The 20,078-nt window shown below is 46.1% G+C and overlaps 1 protein-coding gene across 6 annotated transcripts in view; it reads right to left on the minus strand.

The window, feature by feature from the left end:
- Positions 1-6,984: 6,984 nt before the first annotated feature.
- The window catches only part of LRR (Leucine-rich repeat), a 705,864-nt gene continuing 692,770 nt past the window's right edge, over positions 6,985-20,078 (minus strand). For all 6 annotated transcript variants that reach the window (XM_070084670.1, XM_070084668.1, XM_070084669.1 and 3 more), the window contains one exon: positions 6,985-7,212. In XM_070084670.1, the coding sequence (XP_069940771.1) occupies positions 7,000-7,212 (213 nt within the window). In that variant the 3' untranslated portion in view covers positions 6,985-6,999. The remainder of the gene's footprint in view (positions 7,213-20,078) is intronic.

The raw sequence follows: 20,078 nt of genomic DNA on the forward strand, positions 1-20,078 counted from the left end.
AAGCCTCTTCACTTCTTCCTCGGTTGTGTGCACTGTGTCCAGCACTTGGTGGTGTGCCCCACCTCTCCGTCTTTCTGGAGTCCCTTCTGTCTCCTCTGTGAACACTTCTTTGAATCTCTTGTTGAGTTCTTCACATACTTCACGGTCATTTCTTGTTGTCTCTCCTCCTTCCTTCCTTAGCCTGATTACCTGGTCCTTGACTGTTGTTTTCCTCCTGATGTGGCTGTACAACAGTTTCGGGTCAGATTTGGCTTTCGCTGCTATGTCATTTTCATATTGTCTTTGGGCCTCCCTTCTTATCTGTGCATATTCGTTTCTGGCTCTACGACTGTTCTCCTTATTCTCCTGGGTCCTTTGCCTTCTATATTTCTTCCATTCCCTAGCACACTTGGTTTTTGCCTCCCTGCACCTTTGGGTAAACCATGGGCTCATCCTGGCTTTTTCATTAATCCTGTTACCCTTGGGTACAAACCTCTCCTCAGCCTCCTTGCATTTTGTTGCTACATATTCCATCATCTCATTAACTGGCTTCCCTGCCAGTTCTCTGTCCCACTGAACCCCGTTCAGGTAGTTCCTCATTCCTGTGTAGTCCCCTTTCTTGTAGTTTGGCTTCATTCGTCCTGGCCTTCCTGCTTCTCCCTCCACTTGTAGCTCTACTGTGTATTCGAAGCTTAAAACCACATGGTCACTGGCCCCAAGGGGTCTTTCATATGTGATGTCCTCGATATCTGCACTACTCAAGGTGAATACTAAGTCCAGCCTTGCTGGTTCATCCTCTCCTCTCTCTCTTGTAGTGTCCCTTACGTGTTGGCACATGAAGTTTTCCAGTACCACCTCCATCATCTTAGCCCTCCATGTATCTTGGCCCCCATGTGGGTCCAAGTTCTCCCAATCGATCTCCTTGTGGTTAAAGTCACCCATGATCAGGAGCTTTGCCCTGCATGCATGAGCTCTTCTGGCCACTCTAGCCAGTGTGTCAACCATCGCTCTATTGCTCTCGTCGTACTCTTGCCTTGGCCTCCTGCTGTTCTGTGGTGGGTTATACATCACTGCTATTACCACCTTGGGACCTCCAGAGTGAAGTGTTCCCACTATGTAATCACTTTCTTCTCCGCTGTCTCCTCTCTCCAGCTCATCAAAATTCCAGCGATTTTTGATCAGCAACGCCACTCCTCCACCCCCCCTGTTCCCTCTGTCTTTCCTCAGGATTTGGTATCCCGTTGGAAAGATGGCATCTGTTATCATACCTGTAAGCTTGGTTTCTGTGAGAGCTATGATGTCCGGTGATGCTTCTTTGACTCTTTCATGCCACTCCTCCCACTTATTTGTGTGTGTGTGTGTGTGTGTGTGTGTGTGTGTGTGTGTGTGTGTGTGTGTGTGTGTGTGTGTGTGTGTGTGTGTGTGTGTGTGTGTGTGTGTGTGTGTGTGTGTGTGTGTGTGTGTGTGTGTGTGTGTGTGTGTGTGTGTGTGTGTGGTGTGTGTGTGTGTGTGTGTGTATGTGTGTGTGTGTGTACTCACCTAGTTGTGGTTGCAGGGGTCGAGTCATAGCTCCTGGCCCCGCCTCTTCACTGGTCGCTACTGGGTCACTCTCCCTGAACCATGAGCTTTATCATACCTCTGCTTAAAGCTATGTATGGATCCTGCCTCCACTACATCGCTTCCCAAACTATTCCACTTCCTGACTACTCTGTGACTGAAGAAATACTTCCTAACATCCCTGTGATTCATCTGAGTCTTCAACTTCCAACTGTGTCCCCTTGTTGCTGTGTTCCATCTCTGGAACAAGCTGTCTTTGTCCACCTTGTCAATTCCTCTCGGTATTTTATGTGTCGTTATCATGCCCCCCCCCCTATCTCTCCTGTCCTCCAGTGTCGTCAGGTCGATTTCCCTTAACCTCTCCTCGTAGGACATACCCCTTAGCTCTGGGACTAGTCTTGTTGCAAACCTTTGCACTTTCTCTAGTTTCTTTACGTGCTTGGCTAGGTGTGGGTTCCAAACTGGTGCCGCATACTCCAATATGGGCCTAACGTACACAGTGTACAGGGTCCTGAACGATTCCTTATTAAGATGTCGGAATGCTGTTCTGAGGTTTGCTAGGCGCCCATATGCTGCAGCAGTTATTTGGTTGATGTGCGCGTCAGGAGATGTGCCTGGTGTTATACTCACCCCAAGATACTTTTCCTTGAGTGAGGTTTGTAGTATTTTGCCCCCATAGACTGTACTTCTTCTGTGGTCTTCTTTGCCTTTCCCCAATTTTTATTACTTTGCACTTGGTGGGGTTGAACTTTAGGAGCCAATTGCTGGACCAGGTCTGCAGCCTGTCCAGATCCGTTTGTAGTTCTGCCTGGTGACTAGCAGACCAGTTCAAGCTTCAAAATACTCTACACCAAAGCAATGTTTCAAAGGTGCTTTAACATGACCTCGAACTCTGAATTGACCCTAAGAGAGTTCTGGAAAGATCACTTCAATATTCTCCATTGCATAAACCGTATAGGTAAGGCTTGGCAGGGGTGACTTCCAGGGCGATGAACTCTGCTTGGAGAAAATTGTGGCCAGAATGTGTCCTCGACAAAGATTTTGAAGGGTTTGAGGCTGACCCTGACAACCCTATGCCAGTTGTGGAATCTACTGTGGCATTGGGGAAGTCATTGGGGTTGGAGGTTAGTGGGGAGGATGTCGAAGAGTTGGTGGAGGACCACAGTGAAGAGCTAACCACTGAAGAGCTGCTAGACCTTAATCTGCAACAGCAACAGACCACAGCTCAGGAAATTGCTTCAGAGGAGGAGGAGGGAGAGAGGGAAGAAGTTGCTGTTTTCAGAGATTAAGGAGATGTGTGCAATGTGGACTAGGATGGAAAGATTTCTGGAGGAACATCACCTCGACAAAGCTGTTGCAGGCCGTGTATGCGATATGTTCAATGACAATGTCTTGTCTCATTTTAGGCAAATTTTAAAGACATGCCAAAAGCAGATCTTTCTGGAGCAATTTTTTGAGTGACAGGGGTCCAGTGACTCAAGCTGGTCCCAAACAAGGGAAGTGACCCTGGAAAAGGACTTGGCACCTGAAGTCTTTATGCAAGGGGATTCAACAACTCTCTCAGTAGTATCAGTTCCCAGTAGTACCAGTTACCAGTAGTACGACTCACTACCAACCGTCTGTGTGAATCACTTGTTATTCAGTGTTCAGCTGACCTAGCATGTTCTGAATGTCGCTACCCTCCGAGGCACTCAGCGGGCCAGTTCAAGTAGAGGCGCTAGAGGTCAAGCTTGGTGCTCCCCCTATATTCCATCCAATATACTAGAACACCCAACGTGAGTGTTATTACACAATCCACGTTATCGAACCCCCACATGACAACTCTTCAATAAAGGTAAGTGTCAAGATATTATTGTTTTATTCATGTCTCATTGTTTTGTGTGTAGATAAATGTACATTCAATGTAAAAAAAATATATTTTTAATACCTTTGGGTGTCTGGAATGGATTAATTTGATTTACATTATTTCTTATGGGGAAAATGAACTTGAAAATCGTGAATTTTGAATTTTGGCAGACTGTCTGGAATGGATTAATCTTGAAATTCAAGGTCCTAGGACTGAGCCCTGTGGAACCCCACTCGTCACAGGCACCCACTCTGACACCTTGCCACGTATCATGACTCACTGCTGTCTTCCTGATAGGTATTCCCTGATCCATTGTAGTGCCTTCCCTGTTATCCCTGCCTGATCCTCCAGTTTTTGCACTAATCTTGTGTAGAACTGTGTCAAACGCCTTCTTACAGTCCAAGAAAATGCAATCTACCCACCCCTCTCTGTCTTACTGCTGTCACCCTGTCATAGAACTCCAGTAGGTTTGTGACACGTGATTTCCCGTCCCTGAAACTGTGTTGGCTGTTAAGCTCATTCCTTTCTAGGTGTTCCACCACTCTTCTCCTAATAATCTTCTCCATGACTTTGCATACTCTACATGTCTGACACTGGTATATAGTTTAGTGTTTCTTGTCTGTCTCCTTTTTTTAAAAATTGGGACTACATTTGCTGTCTTCCATGCCTCAGGCAATCTCCCTGTTTCGATAGATGTTTTGAATATTGTTGTTAGGGGCACACATAGTACCTCTGCACCCTCTCTCAGGACCCATGGGGAGATGGTATCTGATCCCATCGCCTTTGAGGTGTCTAGCTAGCTCAGCAGACTCTTCACTTCTTCCTCGATTTTATGTACTGTGTCCAACACTTGGTGGTGCACCCCACCTCTCTGTCTTTCTGGAGTTCCTTCTATCTCCTCTGTGAACACTCCTTTGAATCTCATGTTGAGTTCCTCACATACTTCGCGGTCATTTCTTGTGATCTCTCCTCCTCCCCCCACTTCCTTCCTGAGCCTGATTACCTGGTCCAAGACTGTTGTTTTCCTCCTGATGTGGCTGTACAACAGCTTTGGATCAGATTTGGCTTTCGCCAAAGAGAGAGAGAGAGAGAGAGAGAGAGAGCGAGAGAGTGAGAGAGTGAGAGTGAGAGAGCGAGAGAGAGTGAGAGAGTGAGTGTGAGAGTGTGTGTGTGTGAGTGAGAGTGTGTGAGTGTGTGTGAGTGTGTGTGTGTGAGAGTGTGTGAGAGTGCGTGAGGGTGTGTGAGAGTGTGTGTGAGAGAGAGTGAGTGTGTGTGAGTGTGTGTGTGTGTGTGTGTGTGAGTGTGTGTGTGAGTGTGTGTGTGAGTGTGTGTGAGTGTGTGTGTGTGTGTGAGTGTGTGAGAGTGTGTGTGAGAGTGTGAGTGTGTGTGTGTGTGTGTGTGTGTGTGTGTGTGTGTGTGTGTGTGAGTGTGAGTGTGTGTGTGTGTGTGAGTGTGTGTGTGTGTGTGTGTGTGTGTGTGTGTGTGTGTGTGTGTGTGTGTGTGTGTGAGCGTGTGTGTGTGTGTGAGAGTGTGTGAGAGTGCGTGAGAGTGCGTGTGTGTGTGTGTGTGTGTGTGTGTGTGTGTGTGTGTGTGTGTGTGTGTGTGTGTGTGTGTGTGTGTGTGTGTGTGTGTGTGTGTGTGTGTGTGTGTGTGTGTGTCACGAACAACAGTCATCATTGACTGCAGAACAAGACATGGGGGTGAGGATGTGTGGGGGTAATGGATGTGTATGTGGGGGTTTATGCATGTGTGGGGGGAGGTTTATGGATGTGTGTGGGGGTATATGGGTGTGTGTGGGTATATGGATGTGCGTGTGTGTGGGGGGTTATGGATGTGTGGGGGGGTTATGGATGTGTGTGGGGGGGTTATGGATGTGTGTGGGGGGGGTTATGGATGTGTGTGGGGGGGTTATGGATGTGTGTGGGGGGGTTATGGATGTGTGTGTGGGGGGGGGTTATGGATGTACAGGAGAGCTAATGGCCCAAGAGGGATAAAGCCACTTAGAAGAGAACCCACCTAGGCAGAAGGCAGTAAGACAAGAAGTAAGGTGAGGAGGAGATAAGAACACTCGTCACTTGACCTGATCTTAAGTTTAGATCATTTGACAATACAATGAGAACTGAAGGCACCAACAAAGCCAGGACTAACATACATATTAGTGAAGTTGTTTATAAGAGATGCTTCTACGTCTCGTCAATTCCTCCAGAGGTTCTGTCTCTTATTCTCTTGCCTCTTGGCTGGCCAAAACTCTCACAGCTTTACTTGGAACTGTTTCTCCTCATCACTTTCCCTGGGTCCTCCACATCTGCTTATTCATATGCTAAATGGACTTCTAAACGCTCCACTCCTGTCAAATCTACTGTTGTTTGTTTTCCCTTTATTTCCAGTCTCTCTAATCTTAACAATACCTTCCGTTCCTTAGATTTCCAACTTATTTTTCATGGTAATCTAATTAGTACGTCTCCTCCTCCCACTGATGCTTAGGGAGTCTACTACATTTCCTGCTCCTCTTTGGAAAAACTGGTAGCTTTCTTTCTGGTAATCAATCAAAATCAAAGCTAAGCGCTAAACCCACAAGGGTCATAATCTCTTACAGGCTTAAATAACACAAAAAAAGTGTTAGCCTTGCCAACAAAAATAATACTCTTCTTTGTCACGTTAAAGATCACAGTCATCCTGTTAACTGGTGCTCTGACAAAACTGTCTACACTTCTAGCCTTCATAAACGCTGTCCTGTACAGCATCTCTTATACACAACTTTCCTAATATGAATCTTAGTCGTGGCTTTGTTTCTGTAGATGCCTTCCTGTCTCAATACACTGTCAAATGATCTAAGCTTCAGAACACTCGTGACTTGACCTGATCTTTATCTCCTCTGCTCGTTTCCTATATTTTCTTTGCATCTCCTGTCTTCTGCCTAGGTGGGTTCTGTCCTATGGGGTTTTATAATTCTGGGATTTTGGCCTACCCTCGTGGGCTTCTCTTTTCTCTTGTTCTTAGACCACTGTTACTCCTGCTATCTCTTCGCTAAGTCTCCTCCCTCACTCTCTCTTTCACCGCTACCACCTTCCTGCCATCTCTACTACTGTTGCAGTACTGTTTATACTATTACTTTTATTATTATTTCAACCACTACTACTACCAACCACTAATACTATTCTCCCCTCTCCTTACAATTCTCCCGCCCCTGCCCGTCAATCTTATGAGTGGCCCGGTGGTCTGGTGGCTAAAGCTCCCGCTTCACACACGGAGGGCCCGGGTTCGATTCCCGGCGGGTGGAAATTCCGACACGTTTCCTTACACCTATTGTCCTGTTCACCTAGCAGCAAATAGGTACCTGGGTGTTAGTCGACTGGTGTGGGTCGCATCCTGGGGGACAAGATTAAGGACCCCAATGGAAATAAGTTAGACAGTCCTCGATGACGCACTGACTTTCTTGGGTTATCCTGGGTGGCTAACCCTCCGGGGTTAAAAATCCGAACGAAATCTTATCTTATATATTCTGGTCCCCCTTCTCTTCGCGCTTCTGTGACTAATTAATTAATGGTTCAAGTCGGACCGAAATATCACAAGTTTGTCTCCAGATCTGTTGTTTATTTTGCCTCAACAAGAGCTGTTCATGTACAGCAGTATTCCAGTCTATGGAGAATAAGGGACTCAAAGAGTATCATTGATGATGATGGTGGTGGTGGTGGTGGTGGTGGTTGACTAACCTGGAGGTAGTTGGTAATAACAGTGTGTAGGTCAGTAGAGAGTTGGTGTAGCTTGGTTTCTATTGGGTTACCCGCCTCATCTCTCCTCAACACCACGTCGTGTAGATGAGTGATCAACTGTAAAGTAAACACACACACATTAATAACTTCAACAACTCTCTTAATACAATAGTAACCAACACCTCTATAATGTTGTTCTTCCTTCTTAAAACAAACTATATAACTTTTATATTAACAAACACTTGTTACTGCGCTGTAATTGTGAAATTATCTATTTGAATTAAGGGGGAGCGCTCAACCCGTAGGGATTACACAGCGCTAGTAGAGGGGAGGATGGAAGATATTCAGGCTCAATTAAAGGACCTGGAGCACAGATCCAATTCCCTAGATCAAGAACCCCTCACCAGGACTATTAGATAATTACAGAAAGTTGAGAGCGCGTGCGTGCGAGCGTGCTCATTAAATATACCTAAACATTCCAGCACAGAGTATTGGAACCATTACCGACCAGCACACACAGTATTGGAACCATTACCGACCAGCACACACAGTATTGGAACCATTACCGACCAGCACAAACACAGTATTGGAACCATTACCGACCAGCACACACAGTATTGGAACCATTACCGACCAGCACAAACACAGTATTGGAACCATTACCGACCAGCACAAATACAGTATTGGAACCATTACCGACCAGCACAAACACAGTATTGGAACCATTACCGACCAGCACAAACACAGTATTGGAACCATTACCGACCAGCACAAACACAGTATTGGAACCATTACCGACCAGCACAAACACAGTATTGGAACCATTACCGACCAGCACAAACACAGTATTGGAACCATTACCGACCAGCACAAACACAGTATTGGAACCATTACCGACCAGCACAAACACAGTATTGGAACCATTACCGACCAGCACAAACACAGTATTGGAACCATTACCGACCAGCACACACAGTATTGGAACCATTACCGACCAGCACACACAGTATTGGAACCATTACCGACCAGCACACACAGTATTGGAACCATTACCGACCAGCACACAGAGTATTGGAACCATTACCGACCAGCACACACAGTATTGGAACCATTACCGACCAGCAAACACAGTATTGGAACCATTACCGATCAGCACAAACACAGTATTGGAACCATTACCGACCAGCACAAACACAGTATTGGAACCATTACCGACCAGCACACACAGTATTGGAACCATTACCGATCAGCACAAACACAGTATTGGAACCATTACCGACCAACACACACAGTATTGGAACCATTACCGACCAGCACAAACACAGTATTGGAACCATTACCGACCAGCACAAACACAGTATTGGAACCATTACCGACCAGCACAAACACAGTATTGGAACCATTACCGACCAGCACACACAGTATTGGAACCATTACCGACCAGCACAAACACAGTATTGGAACCATTACCGACCAGCACAAACACAGTATTGGAACCATTACCGACCAGCACAAACACAGTATTGGAACCATTACCGACCAGCACAAACACAGTATTGGAACCATTACCGACCAGCACAAACACAGTATTGGAACCATTACCGACCAGCACAAACACAGTATTGGAACCATTACCGACCAGTACACAGAGTATTGGAACCATTACAGACCAACACAAACACAGTGTTTAGGTAAGACACATATGCAACAGTTAGGTATCTTTATTTCGAAACGTTTCGCCTACACAGTAGGCTTCTTCAGTCGAGTACTCGATTGAAGAAGCCTACTGTGTAGGCGAAACGTTTCGAAATAAAGATACCTAATTGTTGCATGTGTGTCTTACCTAACACCCTGTCGGTATTTTATACCATTTTAATGTTCACAAACACAGAGTATTGGAACCATTACCGACCAGCACAAACACAGTATTGGAACCATTACCGACCAGCACACACAGTACTGGAACCATTACCGACCAGCACAAACACAGTATTGGAACCATTACCGACCAGCACAAACACAGTATTGGAACCATTACCGACCAGCACAAACACTTCACAATATATTCTAAGACCATTAAGAACACATGGTGCCTTGTAATATACTGTACACTGAGATCACGTACCTCACTGAAAGTGCTGTGAGAACATCACGTACATCACTGCAAGTGCTGTGAGAACATCACGTACATCACTGCAAGTGCTGTGAGAACATCACGTACATCACTGCAAGTGCTGTGAGAACATCACGTACATCACTGCAAGTGCTGTGAGAACATCACGTACATCACTGCAAGTGCTGTGAGATCACGTAGATCACTGCAAGTGCTGTGAGAACATCACGTACATCACTGCAAGTGCTGTGATAACCACGTAGATCATAACCACGTAGATCATTGCAAGTGCTGAGAGATCACGTAGATCATTGCAAGTGTTGTGAGAACATCACGTAGATCACTGCAAGTGCTGTGAGAACATCACGTAGATCACTGCAAGTGCTGTGAGAACATCACGCACATCACTGCAAGTGCTGTGAGAACATCACGCACATCACTGCAAGTGCTGTGAGAACATCACGCACATCACTGCAAGTGCTGAGAGAACATCACGCACTTCACTGCAAGTGCTGTGAGAACATCACGCACATCACTGCAAGTGCTGTGAGAACATCACGCACATCACTGCAAGTGCTGTGAGAACATCACGCACTTCACTGCAAGTGCTGTGAGAACATCACGCACATCGCTGCAAGTGCTAGGAGATCACGCACATCACTGCAAGTGCTGTGAGAACATCACGCACATCACTGCAAGTGCTGTGAGAACATCACGCACATCACTGCAAGTGCTGAGAGAACATCACGCACATCACTGCAAGTGCTGTGAGAACATCACGCACATCACTGCAAGTGCTGTGAGAACATCACGCACATCACTGCAAGTGCTGTGAGAACATCACGCACATCACTGCAAGTGCTGTGAGAACATCACGCACATCACTGCAAGTGCTGTGAGAACATCACGCACATCACTGCAAGTGCTGTGAGAACATCACGCACATCACTGCAAGTGCTGTGAGAACATCACGCACATCACTGCAAGTGCTGTGAGAACATCACGCACATCACTGCAAGTGCTGTGAGAACATCACGCACATCACTGCAAGTGCTGTGAGAACATCACGCACTTCACTGCAAGTGCTGTGAGATCACGCACATCACTGCAAGTGCTGTGAGAACATCACGCACATCACTGCAAGTGCTGTGAGAACATCACGCACATCACTGCAAGTGCTGTGAGAACATCACGCACATCACTGCAAGTGCTGTGAGAACATCACGCACATCACTGCAAGTGCTGTGAGAACATCACGCACATCACTGCAAGTGCTGTGAGAACATCACGCACATCACTGCAAGTGCTGTGGTAACCACGTAGATCATTGCAAGTGCTGAGAGAACATCACGCACATCACTGCAAGTGCTGTGAGATCACGCACATCACTGCAAGTGCTGTGAGAACATCACGCACATCACTGCAAGTGCTGTGAGATCACGCACATCACTGCAAGTGCTGTGAGATCACGCACATCACTGCAAGTGCTGTGAGATCACGCACATCACTGCAAGTGCTGTGAGAACATCACGCACATCACTGCAAGTGCTGTGAGAACATCACGCACATCACTGCAAGTGCTGTGAGAACATCACGCACATCACTGCAAGTGCTGTGAGAACATCACGCACATCACTGCAAGTACTGTGAGAACATCACGCACATCACTGCAAGTGCTGTGAGAACATCACGCACATCACTGCAAGTGCTGTGAGAACATCACGCACATCACTGCAAGTACTGTGAGAACATCACGTAGAGTAACTGTAGATGAATGGTTCAGAGAACCGACATGTTGTTGAATTAGACACATGTGCAACTCTTGGGTATCTTTATTGAGGAAACGTTTCGCCACACAGTGGCTTCATCAGTCCATACAAAGGAGAAACTTGAAGAACAGGAGGAGAATGAGGTAATCAGTCCCTCAGCCTTGAGTCGATGTGGTCAGTCCATCAATCTTCAAGATTGATTCAAGATTGATGGACTGACCACATCGACTCAAGGCTGAGGGACTGATTACCTCATTCTCCTCCTGTTCTTCAAGTTTCTCCTTTGTATGGACTGATGAAGCCACTGTGTGGCGAAACGTTTACTCAATAAAGATACCCAAGAGTTGCACATGTGTCTAATTCAACATTCCTAACTTTGTTTACAAGCTAAGAGCTGTTACCACATCAGCCCATTTGAGTTTGAATCTTCTCTTCCTGTGTGCGTAGACGTTAAGGGGCACGAGTTATGAGGAGACGCTAATGGATCCGAATCTACCGAGGAAAAACTTAATGGATCCGAATCTACCGAGGATAGACTTAATGGATCCGAATCTACCGAGGACAGACTTAATGGATCCGAATCTACCGAGGATAGACTTAATGGATCCGAATCTACCGAGGATAGACTTAATGGATCCGAATCTACCGAGGACAGACTTAGTGGATCCGAATCTACCGATGATAGAATTAGGCGAGATATGATAAAATACACAAAATATGTACAGGAAATAACAGTGTAGGCGGGGACAGGCTGTTTGAGGAGAGAAATAAGAGTTTGGGGACACAAATGCAAGTTAGTGACACAGATGAACCACAGAATGTTAGACGTATCTTTTCAGTATCCTAGTGGTCAGAAAGTGGAATAATATCGGTGAAGTGGTGGAGGCAGTCTCCATACATAGCTTTAAAAGAAGGTACGATGAGGCCCAAGAGGCTAGGAAGGGTCTCAATCTGGCAAGCGGCAAACTGAGGCTGGGGCGGGGGGGGGGGGGGTCAGAAACAAAGACTCGACCCCCCCTGGAGCGACGTACAGGCGAATGCAGCATGCTTAAGTTGTGTGTTGGCGTGATCAAGGTCTTGGGGATGCTAAGAAGAGGGGGGGGGAGGGGAGAACGTCTCCTTAATAATGTCTTAATACTGAATGTCTGTTACTGGCAAGCTAAACCTGACTAACGTTAGTTGTGTGGCGCGAGAGGCTTGTTTACCACTCGCCCCACAGCTCATCCTGTCAGCGCTGGTACAAACACTACCTGGGTCACAATGGGTCTGTCAAACCCCCACCAAGATGATGCTCACAGTATAGTAAAATAATAATTACAGAGTGTACCACTAGAACACCTAGCATGGCTAGGCATTTCGGGCAGACTTAAATTAAATCTTAAGTTTAAAATATTACAAAATTATGAGGTAAGTTGGTATTATGGCTAAGTGACTAAATACTAGTTGTGAGTTTAGCAATGTGAATGCTTTTGTTTTGGCACTATACATAGTTTCAGTATTGGAGTATCACAGGCCAACTTATGACTAGTTAAGATTCATTATTTTAAGATTGAGATTGATATTTCTGTTTATGGTCAAATGGGTGAGTGAGTGTAAGTGTGAACCACCAGGTGGTATTCGTGTAATTAGTTGACAGGGTGTATCAGGGAGATAAGATGTTTTCTGATGGTAGTTTTGAAGGTGATGAATGTGTCTGCAGTTTTAGAATTTTCAGGTAGGGTGTTCCAGATTTTAGGGCCTTTGACATACATTGAATTTTTGTAAAGGTTTAGTCGGACACGGGGAATGTCATAGAGATGTTTGTGTCTGGTGTTGTGCCTGTGGGTTCTGTCGCAACTATCAAGAAAGCGTTTTAGGTCAAGGTTAATATTGGAATTTAAGGTCCTGTAGATGTAGATTGCACAGCAGTAAGTGTGGATGTACTGAACAGGGAGTAAGTTTAGATCTATGAAGAGTGGGGGGGGGGGGGGTGTTGCCAGGGATGGGATTTAGTGATTATTCTTACTGCGGCTTTTTGTTGGGTTATTATTGGCTTTAGGTGTGTTGCTGCAGTTGAACCCCAAGCACAGATAGCATAGGTGAGGTATGGATATATAAGTGAATGGTATAGTGTGAGAAGGGCAGTTTGCGGCACGTAGTATCGTATCTTGGAGAGGATCCCAACCGTTTTGGATACTTTTTTGGTTGTGTTGGATATAGGTGCTGAAGTTCAGGTTGTTGTCGAGGTATAGGCCTAGGAATTTGCACTCATTATGCCTGGCAATTAGAGTGTTGTCGATCTTAATGTTAATTTGCGCATCTCCTGTTCTGCTACCAAACATAATGTAGTAGGTTTTGTCAGTGTTAAGGGTAAGTTTATTGGCTGTCATCCAAGTCGATATTTTGATCAGCTCCTCATTAACAATGGTGTTGACGGTGGCAAGATTAGGGTGAGAGATGACGTAAGTCGTGTCGTCAGCAAAGAGAATGGGGTTCAGGTGTTGAGATACGTTTGGAAGATCATTGATGTATATGAGGAAGAGCAGGGGACCAAGGACACTTCCCTGCGGAACTCCAGTATCAAGTGGTTGTGTTGTTGATGCTGTGTCTTTAATGGTGACATACTGATACCTATTAGTAAGGTAAGATTTGAAATATGCATGCGCATGGCCTCTTATACCGTAATGGTCAAGTTTGTGGAGTAGGATGTTGTGGTCTACTGTGTCAAAAGCTTTTCTTAGGTCAATAAAAATTCCAAGGAATACAGCCTCAAAAAAATTACCACAAAAAAAGAAAAAGTTATTACAAATGAGTGGAGAAGGTTGTGGAGGCCAGCAGGTATCTCCAAGTCATATATTAAAGTTGAATTCTTCATAAGTGATACACAATGATTTTAACATCGAGTTTGTGCACATATCCACCTGACAAACTTGTGGCCACTTACTAGACGAGGGAGAGCAGTGAATGAAGAGTGGTTGGTAGGAAGGTGGGGTGAGAAGGGGGGAGAGAGCAGAAAGAAAGGAAGGGAAAGAGAATGAGAGGAGAAAGAGGAGAGAGAGAAGGGAGAAAGAGAAGATAGAGGGGAAAGGAGAGAGGGAGAGAGAGGAGAGAGGGAGAGAAGAGGGGAAAGAGAAGGGAAGGAGGGAGAGGGAGGAGGGAGAAGGGAAGGAGGGAGAGGAAGAAGGGAGGAAAAGGGGAGAATAATATATATATATATATATATATCGTGCCGAATAGGCAGAACTTGCGGTCTTGGCTTAAATAGCAACGCTCATCTTGCCATATAGGACAAGCGAAAATTTGTGTATGCAATAATTTCGCCAAAATCATTCTGAATGTAACGAAAAAAAATATATTTCATTGCGTTTGTTTAGTATTAAATTACTGTAAACAAATCTAAAATATATTTAGTTGGGTTAGGCTAAAATAAATTGCTCTTGTTATAACAAGGTTAGATAATTTTCTAAGTTTCTTTTGGTGCAAAATTAAAAAAAATTACATTAACATTAATAAAAAAAATACACTTCTTTAAACGTATAAGAGAAAATTTTGGGAAGGACTTAATTTTAAGTGAGTTTTTGCTAATTGACCAGGTTTACATACATTATATATATATATATATATATATATATATATATATATATATATATATATATATATATATATATATATATATATATATATATATATATATATATACACATATATATATACACACATATATATATATAGGAGGAGAGAGAGGGAGGTAGAGGAGGGAGGTCGAAAGAGAGAGGTCGAGAGAGAGAGGGAGGTAGAGAGAGAGAGGGAGGTAGAGAGAGAGAGGGAGGTAGAGAGAGGGAGGGAGAGAGAGAGAGGGAGGTAGAGAGAGGGAGGTAGAGAGAGGGAGGTAGAGGGAGGTAGAGAGAGGGAGGTAGAGAGAGAGGGAGGTAGAGAAAGGGAGGTAGAGAGAGAGAGAGGGAGGTAGAGAAAGGGAGGTAGAGAGAGAGAGGGAGGTAGAGAGAGAGAGGGAGGTAGAGAGAGAGAGGGAGGTAGAGAGAGAGAGGGAGGTAGAGAGAGAGAGGGAGGTAGAGAGAGAGAGGGAGGTAGAGAGGGAGAGGGAGGTAGAGAAAGAGGGAGGTAGAGAGAGAGGGAGGTAGAGAAAGAGGGAGGTAGAGAGAGAGAGGGAGGTAGAGAGAGGGAGGTAGAGAGAGAGGGGGAGGTAGAGAGAGAGGGAGGTAGAGGGAGGTAGAGAGAGGGAGGTAGAGAGAGGGAGGTAGAGAGAGAGAGGGAGGTAGAGAGAGAGAGGGAGGTAGAGAGAGAGAGGGAGGTAGAGAGAGAGAGGGAGGTAGAGAGAGAGAGGGAGGTAGAGAGAGAGGGAGGTAGAGAGAGAGAGGGAGGTAGAGAGAGAGGGAGGTAGAGAGAGAGAGGGAGGTAGAGAGAGAGGGAGGTAGAGAGAGAGGGAGGTAGAGAGAGAGGGAGGTAGAGAGAGAGGGAGGTAGAGAAAGAGGGAGGTAGAGAGAGAGGGAGGTAGAGAGAGAGGGAGGTAGAGAGAGAGGGAGGTAGAGAGAGAGGGAGGTAGAGAGAGAGGGAGGTAGAGAGAGAGGGAGGTAGAGAGAGAGGGAGGTAGAGAGAGAGGGAGGTAGAGAGAGAGGGAGGTAGAGAGAGAGGGAGGTAGAGAGAGAGGGAGGTAGAGAGAGAGGGAGGTAGAGAGAGAGGGAGGTAGAGAGAGAGGGAGGTAGAGAGAGAGGGAGGTAGAGAGAGAGGGAGGTAGAGAGAGAGGGAGGTAGAGAGAGAGGGAGGTAGAGAGAGAGGGAGGTAGAGAGAGAGGGAGGTAGAGAGAGAGGGAGGTAGAGAGAGAGGGAGGTAGAGAGGGAGGGAGGTAGAGAGAGAGGTAGAGAGAGAGGTAGAGAGAGAGGGAGGTAGAGAAAGGGGAAGGTAGAGCGGGAGGTAGAGAGGGAGGTAGAGGGAGAGGGAGAAGGAGGTGGAGAAGGAGGTAGAGAGGGAGGTAGAGAGGGGTAGAGAGAGAGAGGGAGGTAGAGAGAGAGAGAGGGAGGTAGAGAGAGAGAGAGGGAGGTAGAGAGAGAGGTAGAGAGGGAGGGAGGTAGAGATGGGTCCTACACAGATGACAGCAAGGAAATGAGTGAGCTACTCAAGTCCCAATATGACTCAGTTTTTAGCAAGCCGTTAACCAGACTGAGAGTCGAAGATCAAAATTAATTTTTTATGAGAGCCACAAAATTTGGTTAACACAAGCCTATCCGATGTTATCCTGATGCCAAATGACTTCGAACAGGCGATAAATGACATGCCCATGCACTCTGCCCCAGGGCCAGACTCATGGAACTCTGTGTTCATCAAGAACTGCAAGAAGCCCCTATCACGAGCCTTTTCCATCCTATGGAGAGGGAGCATGGACACGGGGGTCGTCCCACAGTTACTAAAAACAACAGACATAGCCCCACTCCACAAAGGGGGCAGTAAAGCAACAGCAAAGAACTACAGACCGATAGCACTAACATCCCATATCATAAAAATCTTTGAAAGGGTCCTAAGAAGCAAGATCACCACCCATCTAGAAACCCATCAGTTACACAACCCAGGGCAACATGGGTTTAGAACAGGTCGCTCCTGTCTGTCTCAACTATTGGATCACTACGACAAGGTCCTAAATGCACTAGAAGACAAAAAGAATGCAGATGTAATATATACAGACTTTGCAAAAGCCTTCGACAAGTGTGACCATGGCGTAATAGCGCACAAAATGCGTGCTAAATGAATAACAGGAAAAGTCGGTCGATATATCTATAATTTCCTCACTAATAGAACACAGAGTAGTCGTCAACAGAGTAAAGTCCGAGGCAGCTACGGTGAAAAGCTCTGTTCCACAAGGCACAGTACTCGCTCCCATCTTGTTCCTCATCCTCATATACGACATAGACAAGGATGTCAGCCACAGCACCTTGTCTTCCTTTGCAGATGACACCCGAATCTGCATGACAGTGTCTTCCATTGCAGACACTGCAAGGCTCCAGGCGGACATCAACCAAATCTTTCAGTGGGCTGCAGAAAACAATATGAAGTTCAACGATGAGAAATTTCAATTACTCAGATATGGTAAACACGAGGAAATTAAATCTTCATCAGAGTACAAAACAAATTCTGGCCACAAAATAGAGCGAAACACCAACGTCAAAGACCTGGGAGTGATCATGTCGGAGGATCTCACCTTCAAGGTCCATAACATTGTATCAATCGCATCTGCTAGAAAAATGACAGGATGGATAATGAGAACCTTCAAAACTAGGGAGGCCAAGCCCATGATGACACTCTTCAGGTCACTTGTTCTATCTAGGCTGGAATATTGCTGCACACTAACAGCACCTTTCAAGGCAGGTGAAATTGCTGACCTAGAAAATGTACAGAGAACCTTCACGGTGGGCATAACGGAGATAAAACACCTCAATTACTGGTAGAGCTTGAGGTTCCTAAACCTGTATTCCCTGGAATGCAGGCGGGAGAGATACATGATTATATACACCTGGAAAATCTTAGAGGGACTAGTACCGAACTTGCACACGAAAATCACTCACTACGAAAGCAAAAGACTTGGCAGACGATGCAACATCCCCCCAATGAAAAGCAGGGGTGTCACTAGCACGTTAAGAGACCATACAATAAGTGTCAGGGGCCCAAGACTGTTCAACTGCCTCCCAGCATACATAAGGGGGATTACCAACAGACCCCTGGCTGTCTTCAAGCTGGCACTGGACAAGCACCTAAAGTCGGTTCCTGACCAGCCGGGCTGTGGCTCGTACGTTGGTTTGCGTGCAGCCAGCAGTAACAGCCTGGTTGATCAGGCTCTGATCCACCAGGAGGCCTGGTCACAGACCGGGCCGCGGGGGCGTTGACTCCCGGAACTCTCTCCAGGTAAACTCCAGAGGGAGGTAGAGAAAGAGGGAGGTAGAGAGAGGGGGAGGTAGAGAGAGGGGGAGGTAGAGAGAGGGGGAGGTAGAGAGAGGGGGAGGTAGAGAGAGGGGGAGGTAGAGAGAGGGGGAGGTAGAGAGAGGGGGAGGTAGAGGGAGGAAAAGTGAGGACAGCAGGTTGTGAACTAGGCCTACAGGTGTTACCACACAGTGGGTCGTGTTTTATACTGAAGGATTGTTTCTCGTATTATACAAGAAATACAGTGAATGGCGAGGTATTGATGTTCAGTGATATAGTGATCTTAAATTGTGGATTACAGCAATCTGTCAAATACCCAATACATAGTGTATAATTTATGGAATATATAAACCATACCACGGGTGGGGATAGAACCCGCGATCAGAGAGTCTTAAAACTCCAGACTGTCGCGTTAGCCACTGGACCAGCTAGCCACAATAAGATTCATCCAACTAGGTATATTTCTACACCATAGGAAGGTTAGCATAGGCACCACTGTGACCACGGCCACGCTAGCTGGAGATTCGTCTGTAAAAACTTGCATTTGTGGTCACAGTGGTGCCTATACTAACCTTCCTATGGTGTAAAAATATACCTAATTGGACGAATCTTATTGTGGCTAGCTGGTCCAGTGGCTAACGTGACGGTCTGGAGATTTGAGACTCTGATCACGGGTTCTATCCCCGCCCGTGGTATGGTTTGTTTGCAATCGTGTCATTACGATTTTGCGAGTCATGGAATATATATGGGTCGACCACCACCAGCAAAATAATATTGCCAGAGGTGACAGAGAAGTGTAAAGTATTGTACAAGTGTTCTAACGGGGGAAAAGGGATATAAATAGGCAGTGATATAGTGAATTGAATTTGTGGATAAGAGTAATCCTTTTTAAAGCCGAGTGCTAGTGTACAATCTATGGTTTACTTATATGGGAACAAGCTGCGCAAGTGCCACACACACACCACACACAATCACACACACACACCACACACACACACACACACACACACCACACACACTACACACACACACTACACACACACACCACACACACACACCACAGACACACACCACAGACACACACCACACCACACACACACACCACACACCACACGCCACACACACACACACACTACACACACACACTACACACACACACACACACACACACACTCACACACACACACACACACACACACACACACACACACACACACACACACACACACACACACACACACACACACACACACACACACACACACCACACACACACACACACACACCACACCACACACACACACACACACACACACACACACACACACACACACACACACACACACACACACCACACATACACACACACACACGCACACACACACACACCACACACACACACACACACACACACACACACACACACACACACACACACACACACACACACACACACACACACACACACACACACACACACACACACACACACACCACACACACACACACACCACACACACCACACACACCACACACACACACACCACACACACACACACACACACACACACCACACACACACCACACACACATAAACCACACACACACACACACACACACACACACACACACCACACCCACACACCACACACACACACCCCACACACACACCACACACACACAGAAGACCGCAGACGGAGTACAGTCTAGGGGGCCAGAGACTACAAACCTCACACCACACACACACACACCACACACACACACAGGCACATCTCCTGAAGTGCACATCAACCAAATAACTGCTGCAGCATATGGGCGCCTAGCAAACCTCAGAACAGCATTCCGACATCTGAATAAGGAATCATTCAGGACCCTGTACACCGTGTACGTTAGGCCCATATTGGAGTATGCGGCACCAGTTTGGAACCCACACCTAGCCAAGCACGTAAAGAAACTAGAGAAAGTGCAAAGGTTTGCAACAAGACTAGTCCCAGAGCTAAGAGGTATGTCCTACGAGGAGAGGTTAAGGGAAATCAACCTGACGACACTGGAGGACAGGAGAGATAGGGGGGACATGATAACGACATACAAAATACTGAGAGGAATTGACAAGGTGGACAAAGACAGGATGTTCCAGAGATTGGACACAGTAACAAGGGGACACAGTTGGAAGTTGAAGACACAGATGAATCACAGGG

The sequence above is a fragment of the Cherax quadricarinatus genome, chromosome 13 (genome assembly GCF_038502225.1).
Source record: "Cherax quadricarinatus isolate ZL_2023a chromosome 13, ASM3850222v1, whole genome shotgun sequence".
In the NCBI taxonomy this organism is placed as follows: domain Eukaryota; kingdom Metazoa; phylum Arthropoda; class Malacostraca; order Decapoda; family Parastacidae; genus Cherax; species Cherax quadricarinatus.